Source organism: Boleophthalmus pectinirostris, unplaced genomic scaffold, assembly GCF_026225935.1.
Source record: "Boleophthalmus pectinirostris isolate CB_2022bp ecotype Guang Dong unplaced genomic scaffold, ASM2622593v1 HiC_scaffold_16, whole genome shotgun sequence".
Lineage (NCBI taxonomy): Eukaryota > Metazoa > Chordata > Actinopteri > Gobiiformes > Gobiidae > Boleophthalmus > Boleophthalmus pectinirostris.
The window spans coordinates 1380728-1405296 of NW_026571095.1; the positions used below are offsets into that span (position 1 = coordinate 1380728).

At 41.5% G+C, this 24569-nt stretch overlaps 1 protein-coding gene across 1 annotated transcript in view; it reads right to left on the reverse strand.

Moving 5' to 3' along the window:
• Nucleotides 1-14571: 14571 nt before the first annotated feature.
• The window catches only part of lig1 (ligase I, DNA, ATP-dependent), a 151028-nt gene continuing 141030 nt past the window's right edge, over nucleotides 14572-24569 (reverse strand). The window contains exons 26-27 of the mRNA XM_020941232.2: nucleotides 24207-24299; nucleotides 14572-14749 (exon numbers count right to left, since the gene is read on the reverse strand). Coding sequence (XP_020796891.2) covers nucleotides 14675-14749; nucleotides 24207-24299 — 168 coding nt within the window. The 3' untranslated portion in view covers nucleotides 14572-14674. The remainder of the gene's footprint in view (nucleotides 14750-24206; nucleotides 24300-24569) is intronic.

A 24569-nucleotide genomic window follows, 5' to 3' on the forward strand; every position in this document is an offset into this window, starting at 1 on the left:
GGGTGAAGATAAAACTCTCTCAGGTATCGTATCAGTGTAATTGCCTGGCATCCAGAATACACACTTCTCCAGCACTCCATATGAAGATGTGAGTCTGAAGAGGTTTTTCCAGTGTGTAATGTTTAATGTTTAAGCGTTTATGGATCATATCTCAACAGAATCTCTCCAAAATACCAATAAACAATAATAGATGGAACCTCTCTCTGTCTGGACTCCACTCATGTTATTTCTACAAACTACCAAAGCATAACCTTCCATTTTTTCCCCCACTTCTCCCTAGAAATGACATTATTTCACTTACATCTCTATTTTTGAAGACGGCTTAGGTTATATGGAGTGGATACAAGCGTAACACTGATGTTTTACAGAGCATGTCTGGAATCAATTTTACGTTATGGCATGTCATTATGGTTTGGTATCCTGTCAGTCAAACTTAATCACAGATTTTTACCTTGACTAAAAGAGCGGGTAAAATAATGGGTGTGGCTCCAAGCTCACCTCAGGACATTTTTTAGGAAGCTTGGCAGGAAGGAGGCCAGTGATCCAACCCAAGTTCTTCACTGTCAGTCTGAGCTGATTGTGTCAGGCAGAAGGTTCAGGGTCCCAAACTGTAAACTGAACACATTCAAACATTATTTTGTGTCATTAACCGTTAATCTGCTAAACTCAGAGAATGCAGATAAAAAATAAAAGTAAAAGGCTTAGGGCAGGCGTCTCCAACCTGCAGCTCAGGAGTTACCAGTTGTTCTCCACTCCCTTCCAAGTAGCTCACCAAGGGAATTCTGAATTATACGTATTTGTGCTGAATAAGTAAAATTTGATTAATTTCCATTGTAAATCTATCATTTTAATGTCCAGTTTTTTGCACTAATAAATGAATAATGGTATATATTTTATAAGCATCTAACTGTACCCAATCCAAGGCTCTCATTTTTGCAACTGTTAAAATAAGTAGCACTTTGGCATTTTTGTTTTATAAAGGTAGCTCACCAGAGGAAAAAATGTTGGAGACTCCTGGCTTTGGGAATGTGAAATCAAAACTGCACATAGGCCTAGGGAATGTGCAAAAAAACAAAACAAAAACAAAAACAAGGACATATCCCATTCCTCATGCACCCAGATCTCTCCTTTTTTAATGCACTACACAAAGCTATACACACAGTGTCTTAGGCTACGTTCAGACTGCAGGGTTTAATGCTCAATTCAGATTTTTTGGTGAAATCCGATGTTTTTGCGAGGTCGTTCACATTTCCAATTAAATGCGACTTGTATGTGACTCCAGTGTGAACATTAAACGGCCCAAAAGTGTCCCACATGTGACACTGGAGACACGACGACGTCAACCACAGCAAGCGTCTCTGTGTTTACGGAAGTTGTCCAAACATGGAAGCGAGCACTGAGCACCTGGAGATTTTAAAGTTTCTCTCTTACAGTTCATTAACAATTTTCTCCTACTTCAGCGCAGAATAGTGACGTTTGTGGCTTGTTGATAACGTGTAGGTGGGACAAATGCACTTTGGCCGTTCACACTGAAGTCGCATGTCAAAAGATCAGATATGTATCGGTTTCAGGAGCACATATCCAAGTGGCCTGGGTCGCATTTGAAAAAAATCGGATCTGTGTCATTCAGACTGTCATTAAAAGATCAGATACAGGTCACATAGGGGTCAAAAAATCAGATTTGGGTCACTTCAGGCTGCAGTCTGAACGCAGCCTTGGATATGTGGTCCTAAAACCGATACATATCTGATCTTTTGACATGTGACTTCAGTGTGAACGGTCAAAGCGCATTCATCTGATGTACACGTTATCACCAAGCCACAAACGTCACTATTCTGCACTGAAGTAGGTGAAAATTGTTAATGAACTCCGTGTCACTGAAGTGAAGCACATCACCACTCACCACTCTTGTCTACGTCTCCACATCCACACGTTCCTTTCAACGGACGTTGCTGCTGCTGTCCCACAAAACACCACGGCCAAAAACCTCGTCCTTCTCCTTCTCAGTCTCCTCCTTAAAACCATGTAAGTTGTTCATGTTCTGGCTCCGGTACGAGAGGAACTTTAAAATCTCCAGGTGCTCAATGCTGCGTCCATGTTTGGACAACTTCTGTAAACACAGAGCACACTCACTGTGGTTGACGTCGTCGTGTCTCCAGTGTCACATGTGGGACACTTTTGGGCCGTTTAATGTTCACACTGGAGTCACATACAAGTCACACTTAATTGGAAATGTGAACGACCTCGCAAAAACATCGGATTTCACAAAAAAATCTGAATTGAGCATTAAGCCCTGCAGTCTGAACATAGCTAAAATGTGCAATTTTTCAAACAATTTTATCAGTATTTGCATTTGTGTGCATTGTGTCACCATGGTAACAACTGAACATCCCACATTAGCGATCCATGTAAAGGCCCGGGGTGTGAAGAGGATGAACACCAAACAGCAGCTCTACTCCACTTTAAATTAATTGCTTTCTTTCTGTTTCTTTCTTTAAAAAAAAAACAACAACAACAACAAACAAATCCTCCTCCAGTACTTTCTCTTTTCTCTTTCCCAACAACAAGCACAAAACTGTCAGACTCGACTGTTACAAATGACCACTTGACTTTTGAATCGAGTTTCTTTGTTTCGCTCCTTTTTGAAACTTCACAATTATCCCAAAACAAGCCACGAAACGCCGCTTTTTATGTCATTTTCTTGTCAAACGTCGACATCGTCCCCGTCTCTCTGTATCTGCTCCCGCGTTTGGACTAGTTTTTGTGATTGGCCGCTGAAAATCACTGGGGAAAAGCGTTTTTTTGTCTTATTTTTTCCTTTTTAATCTCAGTGTGATCACAGCGGGTTTTGTCTGTTTTCCCTTTTCCTTGTCTCTCAGGCTGATCCCAAAACATGCACCGCTTTAATATTTCATGGAAGAGAAAGTGTGAAAAACAGCTCGCTCACAGGTACGAACTGAGACTTTCGCGCTGGGGGTGTTCTGCGCGTGTGTCTATGGTGGGATGTTCGGCGGCTGGATGGAGACGTAACGCTGCCAAAAAAAGGTTTAAGATTGTCTGAAAAGTTAAGAAACTGTCTACACGTCTTTCTCCCATTCTCTCTCTTTTCTTCGTCTTCGCCAGTAGTCTCTCTCTTCTCCTCTTCACTCATCTTTTCTCCCTCTCTCCTTCTGTTTCATCCTGCGCTCTCTCTGATCTCCTCTCCAAACTTCATTTTGAGTTTAGTGTTTAGTATTTCTCCATCTCTCCTTTCCTTCCTCTCCATTTCTTCTTTCCTCCCTCTCTTCTCCTCTTCACTGATCTTTTCTCCCTCTCTTCCTCCTCTCCTCTCTCTCTTCTGACCTGTACTCCCTTTCTCATCCCTCTCTTCTCCCCTGTTCTCCTCTCCTTCCACTCCTTCTCTTCTCCTCCCTCTGTTCTATCCTGCACTCTCTCCATTCCTCACTCACTCTCTTCACTCCTCCCTCTCCTCCTCTGTCCTCCTCTCCTCCATTTCTCCTCCCTCTCTTTCCTCTCCTCTCCAAAGTCCTCCATCTTGAGTAGAGAGTATTTCATATTTCTCCTTCTCTCGATCTCCTCTCTCCTTTCCTCTCCTCCTCTTCATTCCTCCCTCTCTTCTCTCCCCTCTACTTTCTCTTCTCATCTTCACTCATCATTTCCCCCACTCTTCCTCCTCTCCTGTCTCTCCTCCCTCTCTTCTCTCCTTCCACTCCTTTCATCTCTTCTCCTCCCTCTGTTCTATCCCGCGCTCTCTCTTTTCTCTCCTCTCCAAACGTTTTCATCCTGAGTTTAGAGTCTTTAGTATTTCTCTTTATCTTCTCTCTCTCCTCCCTCCCTCAACAATCCTCACCTCTCCTCTCCTGTCTCTCCTATTTCCTCCCTCCTTCTTCGCTCTCTCTTCACTCCTCCCTTTCCTCCATCTCCCTCTCTTTTCCTCTTTTGTCCTTATCTCTTCCCTCTCCTCTCCTTTCTTCTTCTGTCTCTTCGTTCCTCCCTCTCTCTCTCCTCTCCGCTCTCCTCCACTCTCCTTTCCTCACTCACTCTCTCTTCACTCCTCCCTCCTCTCTGCTTTCCCTCTCCTCCTCTCACCTTTTCTCCTTCTCCCTCTTCTCTCTCTCATCTCCTCCCTCTTTCCTCCTCTCCTTCATTTCTCCTCCCTCTCCTCTCCACGTCTTTCTCCCATTCTCTCTCTGTTCTTCATCTTCGACAATCCTCTCTTCTCCTCTTCACTCTCTCCCTCTCTTCCTCCTCTCTCCCTCTGTTCTATCCTGCACTCTCTCTTTCCTCTCCTCTCCAAACTTCTCCGTCTTGAGTTTAGAGTTATTTCTTCTCATCTCCTCTCTTCTCCTCTGTCTCTTCTTTCCTCCCTCTCTCCTCCACTCTCCTTTCCTCATTCACTCTCTCCTCCCTCCTCTCTGCTTTCCCTCTCCTCCTCTCACCTCTTCTCCTTCTCCCTCTCCTCTCTCTCCCCATCTCTCTTCTCTCCAAACTTCTTCATCTTGAGTTTAGAGTATTTCTCCTTCACTCCTTCCTCTCTTCTTTCCTCCTCTTTACTCTCTTTTCCTCTTCACTCACCTTTTCTCCCTCTCTTCCTCCTCTCGGTCTCTCCTCCCACTCCTTCTTCTCCTCTCCTCTCTCCATCTGTTCTATCCTGCACTCTTTCCTTTCCTCTCCAAACTCCTCCGTCTTGAGTTGAGTATTTAGTATTTCTTCTTATCTCCTCCCTCTTTCTTCTCTTCTTCTTTCCTCTTTTCTCCTCACTCTTTCCTCCTCCTCCCTCTCTCCTTTCTTCTCTCCCTCTCCTCTTCTCCTTTATCCTCCTCTCCTCTCCACACTTCTTCATCTTGAGTTTAGAGTATTTAGTATTTCTCCTTGTCTCCTTCCTCTCTCCTTTCCTCCCTCTCCTCTCCTCTGTCTCTTCTTTCCTCCCTCTTTTCTCCCCTCTCCTCCTCTCTTTCCTCTCCTCTCCACACTTCTCTCCATCTCGAGTATTTAGTGTCAGATTCTCTTCTCCTCCAGAACCTCCTCAGATAGGATGTGCACGAGGATGAAGAAGAGGAGGATGAAGAGAATGAGGAGGAAGAGGAGGAGGAGGAGGAGAGTAACAGGCGCCATCTGGCAGGTACGAGGCGGCTCTGCGATCACGGCGAGCGGGGCCAAAACGACACATCTTTAACAATTAGACCTGATTCTGCCCGGGGCCCCGAGGAGCCGCCGACAGGGACACAGACAGACACAGACAGGTGCAACGTGTGGCAGGCGACCAAATACTACTCTACTACGGAACGACAGAAAGAGAGAGGGGGGGAGAGAGAGAAGGAGAGAGGGAGAGAGATCGATAGAGAGACAGGGAGACTAGGGAGAGAGGGAGAGAAAGAGGGAGAGTGAGGGACGAGGCGAGCAAGGGTGGGGGAGAGAGGGAGAGAGAAGGAGACAGGGAGATTGGGAGCGAGAGAGGGAGAGAGTGGGGGAGAGAAAGAGAGAGTGTAAGGGAGAAGGAGAGGGAGGGAGGGAGAAGGAGACAGGGAAATTGGAAGAGAGAGACAGAGGGAGAGAAAGAGGGAGAGCAAGGGAGAAGGAGAGGGAGGGAGAGACTAAGAGAGAGAGCAAGAGACAGGGAGAGAGAGGGAGGGAGAGAGGAGGGAGAGGGAAAGAGGTAGAGAGAGAGGAAGAAAGAAAGTGAGAGGAGGAAGAGAGAAAGAGAGGAGGGAGAGACGAAGGGAGAGAGCGAGAGCTATGGAGAGAGAGAGAGAGAGAGGGAGGGAGGAAGAGAAAGAGAGAGAGAGGGACAGAGAGAAAGGGAGAAGGAGAGCGGGAGAAAGACGGAGAGAGGGAAAAAGGAGGAATACCAGACATTAAAAGGCCCATATTATACTCTGTTCCACCTTGTGATGTCATGTGGTGATACAGGAAGTGCTCCACTGTGTTTTTAAACTCCAAACACCTTCACTAGAATCGTTTCAGTCCTGGAATTTGCCAATCTCCACTGAACTAAAGGAGCTGTTCACTTGAAAACTACCACTTCATGACATCACAATGTAGAACAGAACATTTAGAGCTTTGGAGATGTAGACAGACTAATAATAGGCGAGTTTCAGCTGACGTCATTGTTATTAAAAGCCCGCGTTGCATGCTGGGAAATATTTTGGTCGGAGGCAAGAAATAGGATAGTGGTCAAACACAGTGTGTAACGTCGCGTATTTCTCCCCGATGGTAAATTCCTGTTGCATTATCGGATGCACAAATAGAAGCACGGAAGAAGGAAAATGTCTTTTTCGTATTCTGAGTGAAAAGAACCACTAACAGTGAATTAAACGACTTTCAAACATTCGCAGAGCAAACGTAGAAGATCCTAGCAAACCGTGGACTCCAACAGGTTCAACAACTCATCGAGACTCTTGGAGGTTTTCATCTTTTCTGCTGTGAATGGCCCAGGAGTTTCCACCAAGTCATTGTGGATATCACCCAAGTGAATATTTGTCCAGGTAGTTGGCGATTCTGACCAGAAATTTGGTTTGGTCCAGGCTTTTGTCGGGGTTGAAAAGGGTGATTTGGCTCCGTCGATGCTTATGACCAATTTCTGGTCAAATGGTCTTGGGTCCTCTGCCGTTAGAGTGGATAAATAACCGGGATCAATACCCTTTACGTGCTTTCTCGCTCCGTCCGTCATGTTGAATTAGTGTTTATTGCCGCCGACCAAAATAATTCCCAGCATGCAACGCGCGCTTTTGTCAACAATGAAACTCGCCTATAAAGAGTTACTCAAACAAAACACAACTCCAGGTCTGTTTTTGAGGAGGTAACAACATAATAACACGACTTAAAGCTCAAGAATCCATTTTGTGTAATCCAGGACGTTTTTCAGGAGGTGCACATGAGCATGCTAGTTGTCGTCGTTGCCAATCTCCACTGTGGCTTCCGAAAGTCGTGAAAAACTCTTACACACTCATCGCGGTGAATAACGAGGACGCTCTGAACGCAGAAGTGAGGAACGACTTTAGACGACCGCAAACCGTTTACAGTGAACTCGTTTTGTTTTTCACGTTTTTAAAAACAGTAAAAATCAGGTACAGCTCCTTTAAGCAGCCGCCTTCTCCATGGAGACGAGCAGATGGCCCACACAATACCAAAGTCCTTTCACGTGTCGGTAATATTCTGGAGCTAAATAAACCCCTGGAGTTTCTGAGATGGTGGAAAATAAACACGATTACAACTCTTAGACGACTTTTGAAAATTACAACACGAGCAGCTCCGTCTCTGTCGTATGGAAATAAGTGTTATAAAAGAAATCCTCCTCTCTCTTCCCTCTCTATTCTCGTCCCTTCACTCTATTCTCACTCCTCCATCTTCTGTTTAGAGTGTCTTTTCTTTGTCGTATGTAAATAAGTGTTACAAAAGGACCGGGCAGTAAAAGCTCACATTACATTTGCAGATCTCTCTCTTTGTTCCGACACAAAAATAAATCACAGGAGGTCGTTCATCTCCAGGATTAAACCGGAGAATCTTATTTTAGAAGCCAGAAAACACAGAGCGCTGGAGTCACTGGTAAAAACATAAAAGAAATAAAAAAAAACACACCCAGATAAAGTGTAAACGCTTCAGACTTTGAGCACAGGAAAGGACACAACTCAACCTGGTTTAGTCCTGGTTTAGTCTTGGTTTAGTCCTGGTTTAGTCCTGGTTTAGTCCTGGTTTAGTCCTGGTTTAGTCCTGGTCTAGTCCTGGTTTATTGCAGTTCTTGTGGGCTACACCTGGTCTGCTGTGGTGAGTGTTCAGTCCTGCTTCAGTCCTGGTTCAGAGCTGATTTAAACTTGGTTTAGTCCTGGTTTAGTCCTGGTGTGGACTTGGTGAAGTTAAGGTTCAATTTATTGTCCCAGTAGAGAAATGAGTCCCGTGCATTTGACCCGTCCTTCGGTGTCTCTGGGTTGAGTCTGTCAGGAGCAGTGCGACCCATCTCCAGATCTTGAGTTAGTCTTGGTCAGGACTATCTTCGCTAGAGGATTTGATCCACCCAGACAAACTCCACACAGAAAGGCTTGAGTGACCCATGATCAAACCTGGAACCTTGGCTGGGTCTAGACCATCAAGTCAGTTCAGGTCTTGGTTTAGTCCTGGTTTAGTCCTGGGTTAGACTTGATCCAGTGCAGCGGTTTTCAATAGGTGAGGCCCGCCTCCCCTGGGGGTGCCCAAGAACCACAGGGGAGGTGCAACACACACTAAACCAGGACTGAACCAGGACTGAACCAGGACTGAACCAGGACTGAACCAAGACTGAACCAAGACTGAACCAAGACTGAACCAGGACTAAAACAGGACTGAACAAGGACTAAACCAGGACTGAGGAGAGTCCCTGGTTGCTCTGTAATTAGATGCAGACAAATCACAGAGGCCCAACGTTAACCTGAAGAGCTGAGGACAAACAATGTGTACAAAAACAAAATATAAGAGTGTACACAAGTTTTATCTCAGTATCTCTGTTGGACGGCTCTGATTTGTGCTTTGGCTCAGACACAGCTCTTCTCTGTGATAAATGATGGTTTAGTCCTGGTTCAGTGCAGTTCTTATGGGCTTCACCTGGACTACAGTGGTCAGAGTCTGTCAACGGTATCTAGACCTGGTTTAGACCTGGTTTAGACCTGGTTTGGACCTGGTTTAGACCTGGTTTAGACCTGGTTTAGACCTGGTTGAGTCCTGATAAACAATCTGCATATTCCGTGTGCATATTCCATGATAACTGTGGTACAGCCCCTTTAATCAAACAGCCTATAAAAGTGTCCTCGTTCAGGGTTTATCTCTGTGTCTCTGCTGGACTGATCTGATTGGTGCTTTGGCTCGGACACAGCTCTTCTCTGTGATAATAACAACGTGGGACACACAACAAAAGCTCAAACATTACATCAGCACTTCCAAAGGTTAGGGGCAGCCTTCGCACTGCGCTGCCCCAATCAGGTCCACTGTCCTGGGACAAAGAGGACGCCTGTGCCTGCCTCTGGGCTCCGGCCTGGAGGAGACATCCCAGAGAGCGCGAGACCACGGCGGACGGAGAGAGAGAGTGATGGAGGGAGGATGGAGAGAGGGAGGAGGAGGAGAAGAAAGGCTCTGTTTGAGTGATCTGAGAGAGGCCTATTGTGAAAAGACGAGCAGATGGGGTCAAGAGGAGTCGGGGCAAACAAGGACACAAGATTGAAAATGTAAATGGATTGTTTTAGATTAAAGCTGTAGCATGTCACTTTTCTGGTGGAGGGTACACTGTTTGCATGTCTCCATGGAGATATGTTGAGCTTGGAATGTTGCACAGTGTGGTTTTAAACATACATCTTACATTTATTCAATTCTGTGTATTTTCATTGCAAAAGAAATTTTAGGAAACATACATTTCTACAACGAGCAAAGTCGCCTTTCCACAGATCTGACTTACAACCTGCTGCCTGCTTGTCTCCATAGAGACATCTATTCAATGTAGATACTAAAATTGTATTTAAAGCTACAATGTGTAACTTTTTGGAGAAGGTATGTCACCTGACATGAAACACGTCCAAATCATTTTTTGAGTCTAGTTTGTCTGAGTCTAAACCATGGAAACAGAAAGTTAAAGCCATACTCTGGAACATTCTCATGGAGATGTTTAATGCATTAATGTGGAATATTGTAAATATTGTAGCCAAAGGAATATTTCCATGGAAACAAGCAGGAGCAGGCCCTCCTCCAGGACAAATAAGAGTTTGGTTTTTAGGTGCAAAATCAAAATTTGAGTCTATTCAAGGCTAAAACATGACTGAGGCTTTAAATTTGTAATAATTTGTAAGAAGCAGTAATGTTATTTATCATTATTGCTTAGTTTTATTCTCCCATAATAATTTGCCCATTAACAGAACAGATAAAGATTCTCCTATTTTATTTAATGCCAGTCAAAACAACGACGTCTCCATGGAGACGAGCAGGAGGCGGAGCTGTCTGTTTCCTCACACACAAAAACAAGATGGCCTCTCAGATTTGCATTTTTAATATTTCACGCTCCACTGGCTCTGGGGTTTCCATCAGGACTCTGTCCCTCACACACACACACACTCACACACACACACACACACACACACACACACACACTCACCCATGCAGACACCAGCTCCACCAGGCCTCTGTCCCTCACACACACACTCACACACACACTCACACACACACTCACCCATGCAGACACCAGCTCCACCAGGCCTCTGTCCCTCACACACACACTCACACACACACACACTCACACTCTCTCACACACACACACACGTACACACGCACACTCACACGCACACTCACACACACGCACGCACACACGCACGCACACTCACACACACACACTCACCCATGCAGACACCAGCTCCACCAGGCCTCTGTCCCTCACACACACACTCACACACACACACACACACACACACTCACAGCTCCACCAGGACTGTAAGGCTATCAAGTGCATGAGTCCTGGTCTAGATCTGAGACCGGGTTTAGTCCTGGTACAGTTCTCGTTTATTCTGGGTTTATTCTGGGTTTAGTCCTGTTTCAGTCGTGTTTCAGTCCTGGTTTAGATCTGGGTTAGTCCTGAGCTATATTGGGTTTAGTCCTAGTTTAGTCTTTGTTTAATCTAGCTTTAGATCAGGGTTAGATCTGGGCTAGTCCTAGTTTAGTCCTGGTTCAGTCTTGGTGATTAGATCTGGTTTAGACTTGGTTTAGTCATAACTCCTAGTACAGTTCTCGTCTAGACCTGGTTTAGTCCTAGTCTAGACCTGATTCAGTCCTAGTCTAGTCCTGGTCTAGTCCTCATTTTTCACTCTTTCTCCGCACATCCACAGGTATCAAATCAGACAGACCCAGTGTGACTCCCGTCTACAAATACGGGACAAATAAGAGACATTTTCTTGTATATTTGGTCAACAGATTCTCATGATTTGAAAGCGTGCGCTGAATGAAAACAAGTCTTGTGTCGGAGTAAAAATGCAGTGAATTTGGTATTTGCGAAATGACCTCTTTGACAAAGGAGTCCTCAGAAGACTCCTCCCACTCCAGCGTCAAAACAAGCAGCAGGCGTCAGGCTCCAGACCGACCACAGAGACCATGGAGAGATGGAAAAATGCACCAACATCTGTGAATGAAAACAAGAGAAATGTGAAAGAAATGCACCGGTTTTAAAGTGGGATTCAGTGGGTTTGACATGAATGTAAATGTAAAAGGAAAAAGAAAAGAAAAAAAAGGAAACAATAGAACATAGTTCAGAAAATAGTGTCATGGAGAATTGTGTGTGAGCATGGCTGATTTAGGCTTGTGGGCGGAGCTTTGGACAGAATCTTTCAGTAAGGAGGGTATGAAAGAGATCACTAAATTACTCAAACATGCCTGGCTGACATCTACAACCTCTTCAGGCAGGTTTTTGATGAACATGGTTAAAAGCTTTAAACATACCTTTTTATTCTGCAGTCTTAGTTTCCTGACATCAGGTGGAACAGATGATGTCACAAGGTGACACAAGATTTTCTTCATGACAAGCTCCTCCGTGTTTTTAAGATCCACACACTGGTCCATCTTCTGTGTGGAATTTTCATGTTCTCCCTGTGTAGTTAGCCTGATTCATCTGATGGTTTCACTTTGTAGAAACCATCTGACCTTGCAGTATTGGGATTCATTCGCTCGACGGTAGACAGGTATTTTTTTATTTAACCAATTTGTTTGTGACGTATGTAATGCGCCGCTAAGAGGGCTAACTGGTTTATTAAGCTTTTCCCAAATCCCACAGGAAGAAGGGCAACAACATCTTTTCCCTTGATAAAACTCAAACATTCTCTTTGTTCTCGTTCCAGCTTTAAATCCTCGATTCCTCTTCGCTGATTGGCTGGTGCCCAGACTCACACTTCCAGGGTTGTTGGAAACCGTCTAGACCAGGGGTGTCAAACTCATTTTGTCCAGGGGCCGTATCCAACCTCCTTTAATCCCAAAGGGGCCGGATCAGAAAACTCATGTCATAAATACCCCAGAAATAACAATAAGTTCTAATATTTGTGCAGAGAAACACAAATCTATTACAGAAATCTTTTTTAATTGATGAACTCTTTCTTTAAAAAAATGCAATTTCAACACAATGTTTTAACATTAACTTGTATGTAAATAGGAATAAGTCAATTTTTCTTGGAAAATTTTGCACTCGGAGTCCACTTTTCTCATGTTGGACATTTTGCTGATGAGGGTGTCACGGTCAACAGTCAAAACGATCGTCCTTTAAGAGCGTTTGGAAAGAGACAAGTCTTCATTTGTGCTGCTCTGGTGGGAGGGGCCACGTACAGAGGCACTGGAGACGCTGCTGTGATAAACACCACAGAAAATTAACAATATTTAAAGAGAAAATATAATTAAAATATTTTAGTAGAAAATCAGCCAAGGGCCAGATTAAAGGTCTTGGAGGGCCGGATCTGGCCCCCGGGCCATATGTTTGACACCCCTGGTCTAGTGTATTCTGATTCCTGACCTAGTTGCTGGAGAGAAATGAAATTGAGTGAAGGCACGAGGTGGCGCCAGCCTGGTTACTGTAGGGTGCCCAGACGTCCCCATTTCCTCTGGACAGTCCCAGTTTTGAGCCTGTGTCCCCTGTCCCAGCAGATTTATCCCAAACCAGTGATGTGTCCCAGTTTTATACAAAAAATGTCCCGGTGTCCATATTTTTGACCAATCTGATCCCTGGCAACAGTAAAGAGTAAAGAGGCCTAAACCATAATTTGTTTCGGTAAAATACTGAAAAGCTGCTCAAAAATGACCAAAACCCAAAGAAAATGTGACTATACTGACTCAACAATTTTCCTTAATTACGCACTTTTTACACAATGTTGTTATTACTAGGGGTGTAATGATATCCAAGTCTCACGATAAAATATTGTCATGGTATGAACCTCACGGTACGATATTTATTGCGATATCGTGGGAAAGCTCATGATATGGTGGGTAGGGGTGTGTAAAAATATTGAAATATCGATATACCGTATCATTTAAAGTGATGATACAGTATCAATATATCTCCAAGATTATTTTTTGGTATGTTTTACTACTATTTTCTTACAGCGCTACAGTTTTGTTGCTTGTTTAGTGGAAGGAAACTCACTTATCCAACATATTTAACTTTTTCACTGTTTTGATGAGTAAAATGTTTAAGTTTTGCACATGACGTGTTTTAACAAAGACTTTTAGTATCACAGCCACGAGACTTTATTTTTATTGAACTGTATCGAATCAATTTCCAATATATCGTATCAAATTGAAAGTGCACAGTATCAAGATATGTATTGTATTGTGGCTTATGTATCGAGGTATGTATCGCATTGACAACTTCTTAATGATACCCAGCCCTAATGGTAGAGAGGTTCACGATTAGGGATGTAACAATATCCAAATCTCTTTGTATCATATTTTCAAGACATACATCTCACTGTATGATATTTATTGCGATATTTTGTGGAGGTTAACAAAACTGTTTATATGATACTTTTTCCTCTTAAAATGCCTTGACAAGACTTAATCCAAAGAACTAAGACTTAAAAGTGTTAGAACTGTTATTTCTTCTTGTAGTCTGTACTGAAATGGAGCAAAGGATCATGGTCTATGTAGTTCCCTCTGTCTTTTTTCACGATTGCTGCACCATAACTCTTCATTTAAGAAAAGAGACTTGTAATTCGATATATTGTGATGGTCCATGATATTATTGTGAGAACTATGACAATACAATATCACAATATTTCAGTTATTGTTACATCCCTAGTTATTACCAACCACCACAAACCAAGAGTGTCCCAGTTTTTGATTTTGAAAATCTGGTCACGCTATCCCCGTGTCAAGCTGCTCTGGTGTTCCCATCAACTCAAAACATGCACAACGAATATTTTTTTACAGATAGAATTGATACTTACTGCATCAACATTCCCTGGAAGTGTGATGCCAGCTGTAGGCACTGCTCTGTCTGAAGCAGTTCCTCAAGTTTAGATCTTTGTTTTACACAGTCTGACCAAAAATAACTGATTTAGCTGGAACTTCAACAGATGAGCTGGTTTGTGCTGTTAAACAAGTATTAGTTGTTACTTCCTGTATTTTTTTTTTTTTTTACCTTTTATACCACAAACCAAACCAAGACATTTAACAAAGTCGAACTGATTTAAAACTATGATTAAATATTCAAAACAACTACCTCAGAATTGGAAAAGCATGTCATATGCATTGTGTAACTTCTAAGGTGGAGGGTCTGCTACTTTTTTGTCTCCATGGAGATGCAGTTTCTTTGCCTGGAATGTTCCACAGTAGAGCATTAAACCTATCTCCCTTGAATTTGTTCAGTTGTAGATGTTTTATAGCTGAAAAATCCCTTAAAAACAACACACTTTTACCATGTGCAGGCTTGCTTCTCCATAGATCTGACCATTTACTGACCATCTGACCTTTGGAATAATCTCCATGGAGACAAGTAGGTGGCGGACCTTCAACAGAAAAGTGAAATAAATAAAAAACATCACTTTGTTCATTACAGACTGAACAAAGAAAACAGAAAAAACAATCCAGTCCCAATCTTAAAACTCGTCTTTATTTTCTTCAGAATTACAAAAACATTGAAGCTATTTACAATTACACTGATTGGTATCATTACTGTGGGCGTTACGGGAGGGCATCAGTAGTAATCCTCCGGGTCCGCCTTCTCTCCCTGATTCTGGATCTGCTGCTGCTTCCTGTACAAATCTGCAATCTGCGAAATGAGAGAGGGAGGAGGAAAGAAAAGTTAGAGAGATTAGGAGAGAAAACAAGGAGTGTGAAAGGGAGAGAGAAAGATGTTGGGAGAGAAGAAGAAAGGAGCGACAGACAGAACGAGAGAGGAGAGAGATGACGGGAAAAAGAGGAGAGAGCGAGGGAGAGAAGTGATCAGGTGAGTAACAATCAGAGTAAAGAGAAACGTGTGTCGAGATTGACCCAAACCCGACATTATCATCTGTGTAACTCCACGTTTGTGACACGAGAAAGAACAGATCAGCGCTGAAAGAGTTGAACGCAGAGGGCTGTGAGGGGGCGGGGCTTCAGGTTTTATTTTAGCTTTAAGATTACACATTTCTTCATGTTTTTCTGCTGTTCACGGTTCACATCTAAATATAAAACTATGTATTTCAAAGCCAGAAGAAAGAGACTAAACTCAAGTGTTTTTGATAACACTTTAGAGTTTAGAGACCACATATTAAGTTAGTTACTAGTAAAATGCATAATAAGTGCTTAATTACATCTTTGGTTTTTGTATTTCTAAAGTACTTTCAATGCTTATTTGTCTAAGACTGTATATTTTGCAAGAATTATGCAACTATTTTTGTTCCCATTGAAGTAGTGGGGAATACAATAGATGTTTCTGTACATTAAAATCTTAATAAGCATTAATAAATGTTTGATAAATACCAACTAATAGTTAAGTAACAGCTAATTAGTATAAGTAACAGCTAATTAGTACACCTTCACTAGAATCATTTGGATAATTTCAGATCTGGAATTGTCAATCTCTAAATGGAGCTCTTCATTTGAAAACTTCCACTTCATGACATCACAAGTTGGAACAGAGCATTTTGAGCTTTGGAGATGTAGACCATTGTTTCCCAAAGACTGGGTCACGACCTTCAGGTGGGTCGCGAGAGATTTATTTGGGGTCACCTTGTCACGATCTGTATGTAGGTCTGTAATATACACTTCTGACACATGAGAGCGAGTGACTGTTTTGTTCTAATATTGCTTTTTCAGTGTGGTCTGATTCATCAGCTGGTTTCACTTTGTGGAAACCGTCTGACCTCGCAACATTAGGATTTGTTCGCTCGACGGTAGGTGGGTACTTTTTATTTTACCAATCGCTGTTATTTGGTCGTGATATATGTAATGCGCCGTTAACAGGGCTAACTGGTATATTAAGCAATAACGACTTTCCCCTTCATAAAATTCATCAAACATTCTCTTTGTTCCAGTTTTAAATCCTTGATCTCGGGAATCGCTGCAAACACAGAATGTATGGCTCTTTACTGTACGGACTCACACTTTCCAGGGTTCTTGCAAACCATCTAGTGTATTCTGATTCCTGACCTAGTCGCTGGAGAGAAATTAAATTGAGCGGAGGCACTAGGTGGTGCCAGCCTGGCTAGGTTCAGTTGAATGTTGAAAAGAAATAGATCTACATTTAATGTCCAAATAGGTGACTTATGGATCCTTTTATTGCAGCTTCAATGACTGTTTTTTATTGTTTAAAACTTGAGTAATATCAATTGTTCAGAGAGACACGATCACTCAGTAAACAATAAAATATCCTCATTAACGTTCAGTTATGCTCAAATCCACCTTTATTGTTTAGTGTATGAATACCGTCTATTGACTTGGGTCGCAACAGTTTGTGACTTTTAAAGTATGGGTCCCAAGAAAAAAGTAAAATACACTGTAAAAATACTGACGTAGACAGATTAATAATAAAGAGATACTCAAGCATGTGTGAATGAAACAACTCCCAGTCTGTTTTTGAGAAGGAAACGACATTATATCCTGGCCTAAAGCTCACAAGAATCCATTTTATGTGATATAGGACCTTTAAGTATTTATCCACGCTTTATTAAGACAGATAATCCAAAATTCCTCTTTGAAAATGCATTCTGTTCCACTTCACTATGGCCTCCAGACTGGATTTCATAAAGGATTTTGTTTGGAAACTTTTAAAGGGCCTATAGAAGCCAGGTTTGAATATTCTCCACATGTGGTCACTGGCAGCAGCAGCAGTGAAGTGAATATCCTTCCAGCAGGGGGCCTCGCAGAGCGCCACATTAAAGTCCACTCGAATCAGCCCACTGAGCCCGGCTCTGAGTCCCAGTCCAAGTCCGGGCAGCAAATATTGATTCGGACTTGAGCTGGATTTCAATGATCCACTGCAGAGCCAATACTGCTGCTGTTTAACCAGCAGGGGGCGCATTAACATAGAGCGCAACACAGCTAATGACTCCGAGCAAATGTACTCAAAGACCCCGACCAGGACTGGACCAGGACTAATCCAGGTCTGGACTAAGACTAAACAAAGTCTGAGCAAGAACTAAACCAGGTCTGAACCAGGACTAAACCAGGACTAAACCAGGACTAAACCAGGTCTGAACTAGGACTAAACCAGGCCTGGACTAGGACTAAACCAGGTCTGGAGAAGGACTAAACCAGGTCTGGACCAAGTCTAAACCAGGCCTGGGCTAAGTCTAAAACAGGTCTGGACCAGGACTAAACCAGGTCTGGACTAGGCCTAAATCAGGTTTAAACTAAGACTAAACCAGGTCTGGACCAGGACTAAACCAGGTCTGAACGAGGCCTGAACTAGAAGAAAACCAAGTCTGGACTCTGATTAAACCAGGCCTGGGCTAGAACTAAACTAGGTCTGAACTAGGACTAAACCAGGCCTGGACTAGGACTAGACCAGGTCTGGACTAGGACTAAACCAGGTCTGGAGAAGGACTAAACCAGGTCTGGACCAAGTCTAAACCAGGCCTGGGCTAAGTCTAAAACAGGTCTGGACCAGGACTAAACCAGGTCTGAACGAGGCCTGAACTAGAAGAAAACCAAGTCTGGACTCTGATTAAACCAGGCCTGGGCTAGAACTAAACTAGGTCTGAACTAGGACTAAACCAGGTCTAAACTAGAACTAAACAAGGTCTGAACGAGGACTAAACCAGTTCTAAACTACGACTAAACCAGATCTGAACGAGGACTAAACCATGTTTAAACCAAGTCTGAAATAGGATTAAACCAAGTCTAAACTAGGACTATATCTATTTATCTTGACAAAAACTGAACCTTAAATAAACCAGAAACCAAAACTTAAACAGAAATTTTAAAAAAGGGCCAAACTAAACCAGGACTAAGCCAGGACTAAACCTCTGTTCTGGGGCAAGACAATACAAATACTGCCCCTTTAATCATTTCATGAATCTTAAAGACTTGTGTTCACAACCAGAATGGAGAAGCTCCATCTCCATTACACCATTTCCCTTACACCATTCTAATTACAAGTTTGTTTTTCTTTTTAAATCAGAACGATCCCACTAACGTGATTCTCTCTTGTGCAGTATCAGAATGAACTAAGCACAAGATTACCTTAAATCCTCTGTGGCTGCTTCAGGGGAATATTTAAGTCTCACATATTTGGTAACGCTCTAATTGTGTTACGCTGTTTTTCTCGTGGAAAGTTTCTGTTTAAATAAGAAAGAATTATAATATTGTCCAGAGATTTATGAAGTGGTGCATTCCCCACAGAGCCAATAAAAAAGTCAAAGTTATTCTCTGGGACAAAGAACAAAACTGTAAATGTGTTAAAAGTGCACTGTGTAACTTTTCTCTAGGAGGCTCCGTCAGACGCTTTTCTCCCAGAAGATGTTATTGCTTTGCCTGCAATGTTTCACAGTATGGGATTAAACTTTTCTATCTTTATGGAGATCAAACCAGACCAAGTTACAGGTCAGATTAGGGGTGGACGATATCTCGATATTTTAAATATATCGAGATATTTTTTAAACTCAATATGGATTCTGACATATCGTGTATATCGATATAATGCTTATATTCAATTCTGATTTCGCCCCCTGATTTTGCTGCTTGTGTCTCATTCACTCCTCACTGTCGCTGTGAATGCTGAAAGTTGGTGCCAGTGAAAAGCTTTTAGCACCATGAAAACTTTACACCATTTACAGACAAAACCATCAGCAGCACATCCTCATATTCCACCTCGTCGTGTCCTTTAGTCCGAAAGAAGTTGAAAAGCATTAGCAGCAGAAGGAGAGTGCTGTTTATGCAAATTTGGGTAACACTTTATAATCACTACACCTTATTTAGTCTTAATAAAGCATGAACAAAGACTTAATTAATAATGATTCACTCTTAGTAACTACTTAATTACTACCTGAATTAGCACTTAACTTGCACTTAATTCGCCTGTGCTGTAAATAGTTACTCAATACTTCTTAATTACTCTTGAACTAACCATTTGCATGTTTACAAATGCATATTTAAGTTCACATTTGAGCATTTATTAATGATTAGTAAGCTATGAGAGAATGATTTACTAATAATGCAATGCAATGATAATTCAGGCAGCTGTTATCTGTTAGTTAAGTCTTTCTGAGAGCTTTTCTAAAGTGAAGACTAATTATGTTTATTAAGCATTTGTTAAGGTTGGTCAAATTCCAGAGAAACAATAATGCATTAGTAGTAAATCATTCTCTCATGGCTTACTAATCATTAATAAATGCTCAAATTTGTACTTAAATATACATTTACAAATGCACACACAAATGGTTAGTTCATGAGTAATTAAGTAAGAAATACTTATGAGTAACTATTAACACAAGCAAATTAAGTGCAAGTTAAGTGCTAATTCAGGCAGTAATTAAGTCGTTACTAAGCGTGAATCATTATTAATTAAGTCTTTGTTCATGCTTTATTAAGGCTAAATAAGGTGTAGTTATTATAAAGTGTTACCGTAATCTCAAACGGGCTGATGTGGCTCTAGAGTTGTTATGCTTTATATGTTGTAAAGTTTAGTAATGTAAAGTTTATTTATGCAGAAGATTTTAATCAATAATCTGCTGCAGTATAACTTGTAAAATAGTGTTTGGAAATGTTGGGTTTGATCTGCAGTGGATTGTGGGAAACCTCACAGCTCCTTATGCTGGTGAGGAATATGGGTCTGTTAAAATAATGAACCTCCCGAGCTTCCTCTGCTAATGGAGCTCATATTTATGTAATAAGGGATTTTTTGTATTCTTAAATGTGGCAGAAGCACTTTGTTCCTACATGAACTGCCTGCCTCTTGCACTTCACTAAATAAAGACCTTTGTTTGGGGGTTATTTTTTCCTGTACAGATATCGCGATATAGCAAAATATATATATATTTTTTGCTCCATATCGCCCAGCCCTAGATCAGATCTGTGGAGAGGCGACCCCACTCACAGTTCGAATGTCTGTTTTTTTGAGGTATTTTTGAGTGATAAAACCACCTGTAATTAAATAAATGTAAAGTTGAGTTGTTTAATGTCATACTGTGAAACATTTCAGACAGATCAATGATAAATCTGGTGGAGGGTTGGTCACCTGCTTCTTTCTATGGATAAGTTACACAATGCAGCTGTAAGAAATAATAAAAATAAAATAAATAAATAAAAACAAATTGCCAAATGACACTTCTCTGTAACGTCAGACCCGGAGAAACCAAAACAAAGACTCCAACTCCTCCTCGGGGTTTAATTATTCTGAGACGATTCTGATCTAAACTGTGTAATTATTGCTGCTAAAACCTCTTGTTGGTCGCGTCTGAAAACATGATAAGAGCCCCGGTGTGAGTGAAGCACAGCGCCCCCCAGGTTCAGGGGGGATTAAAGGGGAGCGTGTCCGTGTTTGTTGTGGTGGTTTTGTAGATCCGTCTGAAATGGAGAAACAGCCCCCAGCTCTGATTCAAAATACTGTTTACTTTTATCCGAGCGTGGAGGGAAGACGCCATAGTCTGTGTGAAGGAGACGACTAAGGGAGTGTGACGTCATCTATTCGTGATGTTCAGCTCCAGTCAAATGAAGCTCATCGAGGCCGGCAGTTATAGGAGCAAATTTGGAGTACTTTCATATTTGGAATTCAGCAACCAAAGAGCCAATCAGGAGCTAGGCTATTCAATGTAAGATTTACATACAGTTCCTTTAAAAATCCTTTATTACACAAAATGGACTTTTGTTAGCTTTAAAGGGACAGTCGGAACAGTCGGAAGTTTGGACATAGGACCTAATTTCCTAGTGAGCCAGAGTGTTGGAGACGTGTGGAGACACGTTTTAAAATATTCCATCCAGTCCTTGTATTTGCAGAGGTTGCTGGTGCTGCTAGTGCATGTCAATGTCAATGTCTTATCCTCTTCACAAAACACCCGAAACAAATCTATTATTACACCAGACTGTCCATGTGAATGTCTGTGTTGACAGAATCATGTTTGAAATAAAACTAACCTTGCATCACATGAATTGTCGCATGTTAAGGGACTATTTTCTCATATATCAGTCCGCCGCTGCCGAGCTTTCTATCAGGAAGTACAACTCACTGCCACTGCTCAGACATAAATCCTTAAAATCCAAGGTTGATTTTACTTCTAAACTTATTTTATCAACACAGACATTTACATGACAGTCTGGTGTAATAATAGATTTTCTTCAGGTGTTTTGTGGAGTGGGTAAGACTATTTTTAGTGGCAGGATAAGTATGGCCATTGACATGCACTAGCTTTGCACCAGCGACCTCTGCAAATACAAGGACTGGATGGAATATTTCAAAAAGTGTCTCCACACGTCTCCAACACTCTGGCTCACAAGGAAATGAGGTCCCATGTCCAAAATTTGAAACTCTTTAAGTCATGTTATAATGTTTCCTCCTCAAAAACAAACCTAGGGTTGTGCTTGTATCATTCACACGTTTGATTAACACTTTATTATTAGTCTGTCTACATCTCCAAAGCTCATAATGCTCTGTTCCACCTTGTGATGTCATTAAGCGGTAGTTTTCTTTTACCGTAAGCTCAGTAGAGTTTGGCAATTCCAGAGCTGAAATGATAAATTATTATTAAAAACACAGTAGAAAACCTCCTGTATTACAACATGACTTCACAATGTGGTGTGATTTTCAATTTGAGAGAAAAACTAAGCCTCAATGTGCAGGTCTGTTTGTTATAATTTAGTAATAATTTTGTTATAAATTAGTAGTTTCCTCATCACATAGATCAGAAAATAGCATAATATGGGCCCTTTAACTTGACAGATTCCACACATATCGATCAAACATATAATTTTTGTATTCCGCAGTCCCTCCTCTTCCTTTTCCTCCTTAGTTTTCCTTTCATAATTCCTCACTTGTGTTTTGCTGAGTGAAGGACTGTTCCTCAAGTGTCCCCATTGAAAACACAGTGTGCCCTTTCATTGTTCTTATTTAAGTTTTATTGCAAAGCTCTGACCATGAACACAACCGCTATTAAAGTTTTACATGGATTTTACACAAGGCCAAATGAAAGACTAGAATAATAGAGCAGAGGTAGTCCCATTTTATATAATTTATTCAAAGGTGCGTTGTGTAACTTTTCTGGTTCGTCAAAAGCTTTTCTCCATGGAGATGTCACTGCTTTGTCTGGAATGTTTCACAGTCTGGCAAAATTATTATTATTAGGTATTTTTGAGCTATAAAACCAACGGTAATTGAATAAATGTAAGGTAGAGCTGTTTAATGTCATACTATGGAACATTCTAGATCAGGGGTCGGCAACCTGCGGCTCTTTAGCACTCCCCTAGTGGCTCCCTGGAGCTTTTTCAAAAATGAGTGAAAATGGAAAAGGAATGATTTTTTGTTGTTGTTTTAATATGGTTTGTTTAGGGGTAAAATCCTCGTTCATCTCTGGTCATGGATCTGATCCATCAGCTGTGTGTGTAAATGCAAACACATAAAAATGTTTCAGCAGAACAAACAGATGAGCTGAAGCGGGGGGTGGTGTCCGGTGCCTCCACCTGAGAAGCGCTTTCCCCCAATGGGCCAATATGGCTCTTTGAACCTTTTGGGTTGCCGACCCCTGTTCTAGACAGAGCAATGACATCCATAGAAACAAGAAGGTGATGGATCCTCAAACCAAAAAGTTACATAGTGCACCTTTTAAAATACAGAGATGTGGTCACCAAAATTAAATATGATTCTCTTCATTCAAGCAACAACTCATTACAGATTCAAACTAAGGCAAGGGAAGTGACGTGTCTTGCCGAAGAGCACTACAAGACTTGAAAAAATAGGGATTTTTCTGGCAAGCATGAAAAAAAACTACTCTATTTCAATAATAGGATTCTGTTCAAAGTTCACATTTTTAAAGTCCATTATCACACAATGATATCTTGTTCCCTCCTCAAAAACAGATCTAAAGTTGTGTTTTGTTTCATTCACACATGTTTGAGTAACTCTTTATTATTAGTCTGTCTACATCTCCAAAGTTCATAATGCTCTGTTCAACCTCGTGATGTCATGTAGTGGTAGTTTTCAAGTGAACAGCTCCTTTAGCCTTTAGTATAAAAGAGATTGGCAATTCAAAGGCTGAAATTAGAGTTGGGCGATATAGGGAAATAAAAGAATGACAATTAAATGAGGTCTTAAGTTTCACTCATAAATGGTGAGAAAAAAGTCATTTACTTCCAGTAACTTGGATTATAAAGATGAGAAACACCATAGGAGAGAAAGAGGAGAAAAGGTGAGGAGCTGTGGCTGGATCAGAGCGAGAGAGGGAGAGCGGGGCAGTGGTCAGACGGCACTGCACACACAAGGAGGCAGAGGGAGAGAAACACGGGACTTTTAGTCAAATTGTGCAGATTTAAGTCAAAACTTGTGAACATGTGAGGAAACATAAAGAGATGCACTGTGGCTCAGGCTACTGTTTCCTAAACAAGTGGGCGTAAATCCTCGTCATCTCCACGCACTCTTACTGCCACATGATTGGCTGTAGACCGGTCGATTAAATTGCGTTCACTTTATCATCAACATCAACTGAAGTAGAGATCGCAATCTATCAATCTTTTGATTTTAGATGCAGCCCTAGCTGAAGTTATCCAAATGATTCTACTGAATATGTACGGAATTTTAAAAAACAGTGAAGTACTTCCTCTATTACTACATGACATCATAAGGTGGAACAGTGTGTTTTCTATTTGAAAGAAGAACTCAGTCTAAATCTGCAGGGTTGGTGTGTTAAACATGTGTGAATGAAACAAAATAACCCCAGGTCTGTTTGGTGACAAAAAGTGCCAAACTAATACAAGGCTCCCATTTCAGAACATGTTTGTACAAATCTAAACTACAGGGTTAGCAGTTTTTATGCAGAATAAGACAGGAGCTTTTGTTGTTTGTGGAAGAAATTATAGTACTACAAAAGCTGGAGCCTTTGTGATTTGCTAATTGCCTTAGCCAGAGCAAAATCACTTTTTACCCTTATTTAAGATTTCAATACTTTTTCCCCATTTTAATTTTGAATAAGCTCTTTGTGCATCACAAACGATAGATTCAGATTTTGCTTAAATTCAAATCAGACACAGTGCTGCTGCGTCGCTCTTGCCCAGACCCTGCTGTATATATTGCTGTTATAGTTCCGTGTCTCCATGGTTACCTGAGACCCGGTGGTAGCGTCCTCGGGTTTCTTGTCGTCTCTGATTCGAAGGAAACGAGGAAATCTTAAAGAAATTCCCTTTTCTGGATCCACCTGAAGAACACAACAAAACTACTGTTAGTAACCCCACGAAACACTGTTAGTCTACACCAGGACTCCTCAAACCTCTGCTGCACTCAAACTGTAGTATTCAACTAATTATCAATATCAGTGTTATCACAACTTTTGGACAGGTGTGTTGTAATATTCAGTTCCGCTCTAAAACTAAACATTATTTTAAGAATCAATTAAAGCTGCATTAAGTCATTTTTCAGATTAGCGTGGAGCACCTGCTTAAATCTTCCACAGAACTGAAATTAAACT